Genomic DNA, 5,591 nt, shown 5'->3' on the forward strand with positions numbered 1-5,591 from the left:
TGTTTTAATTTTTTAATTTTTATGTATCTTAAAAATTAAATTGTTGGTACAAAGATTCAAATTATGATCTTTTAGATTAGAAATAAGTATCCTAACCAATTACACTACAACTATTAATGTTTTGGTCTGTTAATTAATTATTTAATAATTAATTTATTTTCTTAGATTATTATTTTTATTAATTAAAAAATAAATATATATTTATTAATTAATTAATCTATAATTATTTATTATATATTAATTAATTATTTAATAACTAATTAATATTTTGTACTATACACTTATTCTTCATTATCAGATAATTATATATATATATAATATATTAATTAAAACGATTAATTAGAGATCAATGGTTCTAAATAATTATCTCTGCCATATATCTTTGGACGGATTAACGGAGGCATTGAAATTAACGTAATCATCTTTTCTCATAGTAAATTCATTGATATCAGATAATTTTTTAAAAAATAATATAATTATCCTAATGAATCGTACATGAATAATGAATAGTAATTCCGAATCGTCAACTTGAACTTTTAATTAAAGGTCGATGGCTCTAAATATTCGAACCGACGATTATAAACCGGGCAACACTCAAGGCTGATATTTTAAGAGAACAAGTTTTACTAGGCCTTCGGTAGTCTGTACACGTGGGAGTTCCGTCTTCGTCTGAATCCTGGATGCTGTTGGAAAAACTCAGCCGTCCTTCTATCGACCGGCTCACTCTTCCGCCTCGACCGTGAGAGGTAATTGACTAATTGAACCCGTGGCTGGCGTCTCCTGAGTGGCCAAAAATAAAGGGCGCGTGCTTTGACAATGCAGCGAATCGAGAGATTCAGTTTCCCTGCTGCCTGCTTGTCTTCTCCGTCTCACTCTTTCCGTCTCAGACAAATCGGGTGGTAAAGATCGAGCTTTTGGACGGAAATGCCCTCGGAAAGGGACTGCGTGGTGAAGAAGTGTCCGGCAAAGTAGGACGGCATCATCGTGATTTCGTGCTCCGTGAGTGGCTTTTTCTTCGCCCGTTGTTCCTTTCGTCGCCAAGCAAGCAAGCAACGATGAGATAGATCTGTCTCTCGACCTGGTGCTGTGCTCCGGCCGGGGTTCAAAGGCGACGGCTGTCCTCTTCCGAGCTTCTGTATGCGGAGCAGGGAGGATTAGGAGGGGCTTCTACGTTAGGGTTAGAGATTTTTGTTTCTGATTCTCTTGAAAACAAGTTTTTTTTTTCTTTGTTTTTCTTTTTTCTTTTTGGCTATTTCGCTTGCCTTTTTGCAGCGTTGATTTGATGCTTTTTTATCCCCTATTTGGATTTGTTTTGCACGATTTGGGGTTGAGAATCAAGGGCCGGCTCCTCCTGGAGTATGAATGCAAAACGAATATCGCTTGGGTCGAGTAATCGTTGGATCACCCTGTGGAAAAATCGGGGGCTCGAAATCATGTAGTTGGATATTTTATCGAGTCGGATGCCTTTAGATCTTGATTTTTTGTTCGTATTGATCGTATTTTGGATTTCATTCCCATTGTTAAAAGATTTGTTTTCCTCGTGAGAACACAACCCAGGATTGAAGAGTGAAGCCATGGGGATTGGTACTCGTTTATCAACCGGATGAAAGTTAATATTATTTTGGGTACTGATCTGTGTGAAAATTTCTCGAGAATTTCCAGTTTCGCTGTCATTTGTTTGTATTGTGTTTTTTCTTAGCGCTGAAACCATACCAATAACATGAACCGAGTCAAGTTTTAGGTTAAATTTTTAAGGATATGGAATTGTGATATTTAATAATGTTAATTTCTTAGAAATGTCAGTATGATATAATTGTTTTACCTTGTGGGTAATGTATTAATCATTTTCGATTTCATGAATTTTAGGCTAAACCTGGTTCCAATACTAGCAAACCGTAGATGAAAGAATATTACTTGAACTTTCTATGCCTAGATCAGCAAGTTATTCATGGCAAATTGATTTATACTTAATTCTTCTTTTTTTCTTTCAGAAAATTAAGTGGTTATTCTGTCACTGAGATAAAGTCAGGCAGTTGTTTGCTAGTGAGGAACAGGAGTGTAGTTTGTACATGCTTGTTGATAAAATGTTGGTACCGAAACAATATCGTTGCACACACTCAGCTACATGCTTATGCACAAAGGGTCACTTGAGTGAGGATGCAATCTACCTTGTCTTCCAGCATCTGAACTGGAACCCAAGATTGATTGCAGTTATGTCTTGTGTTTGCAAATGGTTTGATGAAATTGCCAAGTGCATCTTCTGGAAAGAGTTTTGCCGAACAAGGGCCCCAAAAATGATGCTGGATTTGCAGTCCTGTGGAAGTCACAGTGTTGATGGAAACTGGAAAGCACTTGGAAAGCTTCTCATTCATTGTTCAGGTAGCAGCATCTGTAGTATTGCCCATGTCCCAGGTCACTTTGTTTACAGGACTAGGTTTTCTAGGACTTCAGGAAAAAGCTTTCTTCTTCCACAGTGCAAGACAGACGTCTTGTATGTGTCAGACCCTTGTGAACATCTTGATCAAGGAGATGATGGTGATGTAGGAAGCTTTCGTGGCATGTTCAAATCATTTTCTGTGTCGAAGGTAAGGAAGATGCTTATTGATAGGCAGGTCCAATTCCATCCGACACAGGTGTGCCCATATTGCAAGGCAAAATTGTGGAATATGCTGCAGGCCAATATGATACCTAGGAGTGCTTGCAACAGGTTGGGTGCTTATGATGACAGCATTGAGTGTTTTGTATGTCTCAATGGGCACATGTTAGGTGCATGCACTCTGCTACCACTATCTGACTCTGAGGGAGCATCAGATTTTGACTAATGCTCAAATATGCTCAAAATTTGTGTGAGGTTAGTTCTCTGCTTTCTGGCTGATTCCCGCAATATATTGTTCATTGGTTGCTTATTGTTTTGAGTGGATAAATTAGTAAAATCTCAAAATTTAGTTTTAAAGCGAAAGCTTTCCTCAGGATTTGAAGAATACCCACACAAACACAAATGAATGCTCGGATACTAATTTGAGAAAATGGGTATATGTATCCTATTCTTGGTCTTTCCACTTGAAGCAGGATAATTTAGATCACAATTAAATTGTCTCTCTTCTTGTTTTTATAGTGATGTTCTTTTCTTGTCTAATGACTAGAGAAAGCATGCAGAAGGATAATCAATGGATTTCCTCTCATTTTGTCGAAGTCATAAAAATACAAGAGTATATTTGGCTCTGTTAGCATAGCCATCTGTATAACTGAATTATGCAACTGCTCAAAATCATCATTTGCAGATACCAACTTGCAATTGTAGCTCACATACATCTCTACCGGTTTTAGATTGCGGATTGTGATGAATTTGTTTTTGCTATAACAAAGTGGCATGTTGGTTGATCTTGTTGTAGTTTTTGGAGGCTATTAATTATGTATCATGAAATGATTCAGAAGTTGACTTTTTGTTGGGAGCATGCTCTCTTCCAGGCGTTCCTGTTCAATTCAGTATATTGCTGAAGATAGTCACCGTTTAGCATGAAAAGAACTACTAATTTGTGTACAAACAGAAGAGGATTGATATTGCTTTTCATTATAGTAGTTGTGTCAACCCAACTCATAGCTGTCCGCTTGACCAAATGTTTTGCCTTTCTAGGATCCATCAATAACCACTCTTTTCATTTAATCTGTCGAGTATCTTATTTCATCAGAAAAATAGTTGTTTTTTTTGGAATAATTCTTTTGCTGATCCTAGTTCAAGTCTCTCTCTGTTTATACTTTATATGCACAGAAGTTTCAGTCGGCGGGACTGACAAAGAAAATCGAGCAGATGATGATACACTATCAGCAGCAATCTGGTGGGTTGCATGCCTCAAATGCGTCCTATGAGCCCAGAGATCAGAACTTGTTTGAAGAACAAGAGAAAAATTGCAGCATGAGGAAGTGAATGAGTATTGATCTGGAGAATCTTGTTTGAATGCTGCATCAAAATTCAAGACTAAAACTGTTTGGGAGACCAAAAGTTTGGAGTTCTTTTTATTGTTTGGAAAACCAAAATTTTTATTATCGCTTAAATACTATGCTTCCTTGGAACGGTGATGGTCTTACAAGATTTATAACAGCTTCTATGAAGTAGATAAAACCCCCGAGTATTATACCTACAGTTATTTTTCTTAGCTATTTAACATTCAATTAAGTAAAGTTGTAGTTATTTATTGATATTTAAATTCTACCAATTTTAATGCATATACATACATTAAAAAAAATGTTTCTTATTTATTTGCAAAATTTAGTAATGGTAAGGATTCAGGTGTGTTTGATTTAAGTTATCATATATATTTATATATAATTTTAATTATGTGATTATTAAATAATTACATAATCTTGATTATAGGGGATGAAATATAATAGGTTGTTTCGTTCCATTTAGGTAATATAATAAAATTTTATTTATTTGAAGATTTTAGTATATAAACTAATATAATATTTTACTGTATTATTCATTTTTCAATCTTAAGCATGGCAATATATATATTTTTGTCCAAATTGAAAAAAAAAACACAATTTAAGTGTAGAAAATTATATCAATGATTGACGGTCTGTAATTGTATTTATTTTAAATTTTGAAAATTAAAATTTTCATAATAATAGTAATAATAATAATATTATTAATAGTGATATATATAAATAAATAAAATTAGCTAATATTTTAATATTTTTATTATTTTAAAAATTATTTAGGTAATTTTATTGGATTTAGATTAGCTGTATCCCGATCAGGAAGGAATTTTATTATTTTAATATTTTATTTTCTGGTGACCGATCAGGAAGGAATTGGCAACGCTGTGTCTGCTAGCGTTTTCGACAGATTTTGGTCACGAAACGGTCGGATTCCGGCCGCCATCTGGCCAGAATTCGGCCGCCATCTGGCCGGAATCCGGCCGCGATTCGGCCGGAATCCGGTTGTGATCCGGCCGAGGGTGATCCGCCAGCGTCTCGTGAAGATCAGCTGCAACCGCGGGGAGAAGCGGAGAGATCGCGGCTGCGGTAGTGATTTTTCCTTTTATATTTTTTTTGCTTACGTGGCGCCTCCAGCTCATCATAGCCGCACCAAACCGCAGGGAGAAAACCGCAGGCGATCGAAATCGTATATATATATATATATATATATATATATATATATATATATATATATAGTACGTTTAACTTATTAAATGGAGTCCTGTACTATGGTGTCATAGTAAAATATTCAAATTATCATCTTGAATAAGTGAATGGAGAAAAAATGAAAGAGGAAAGAGGTTCCATTGTGAATCAGACGTTAGTCCACATTAGAAGTTTCAATGTATTTTTGTTGGTTTATATTGATTCATATACATTGAGGATGTGAACAAATGCATGGGGAGAGACTCTCTCTCACGCGTGGGTGTGCAGGGGGGGTGCAAATCTAGGACCTAAATTGCACTGAACCAAGTTGACTCGTGTGCGAGCGTGACCTGCGCACACTAATACCGGACCAGTCGGGACAAAATTTGCCCAAGTGGAACAACTAACATTTTGCCACGTAGATCTTTTGTTGCTGTGAAACTGATGCATTAAATTCGAGATTAATG

At 35.8% G+C, this 5,591-nt stretch overlaps 1 protein-coding gene across 2 annotated transcripts; it reads left to right on the forward strand.

Moving 5' to 3' along the window:
• Positions 1-831: 831 nt before the first annotated feature.
• On the forward strand, positions 832-4,120 carry LOC121974591 (EID1-like F-box protein 2). Of its 2 annotated transcripts, XM_042525730.1 has the most exons (4): positions 832-1,177; positions 1,558-1,625; positions 1,992-2,851; positions 3,770-4,120. In XM_042525730.1, exon 3 carries the CDS (start codon positions 2,070-2,072, stop codon positions 2,820-2,822), a length of 753 nt encoding a protein of 250 aa, XP_042381664.1. In that variant the 5' UTR covers positions 832-1,177; positions 1,558-1,625; positions 1,992-2,069; the 3' UTR covers positions 2,823-2,851; positions 3,770-4,120. The 2 variants fall into 2 exon arrangements, with proteins under 2 accessions (XP_042381664.1, XP_042381663.1); XM_042525729.1 differs by lacking the exon at positions 1,558-1,625 and having other exon boundaries at positions 833-1,177.
• The last annotated feature ends 1,471 nt before the right edge of the window (positions 4,121-5,591 follow it).

This window comes from Zingiber officinale, chromosome 4B (assembly GCF_018446385.1).
Source record: "Zingiber officinale cultivar Zhangliang chromosome 4B, Zo_v1.1, whole genome shotgun sequence".
NCBI classification, from domain to species: Eukaryota; Viridiplantae; Streptophyta; class Magnoliopsida; order Zingiberales; family Zingiberaceae; genus Zingiber; species Zingiber officinale.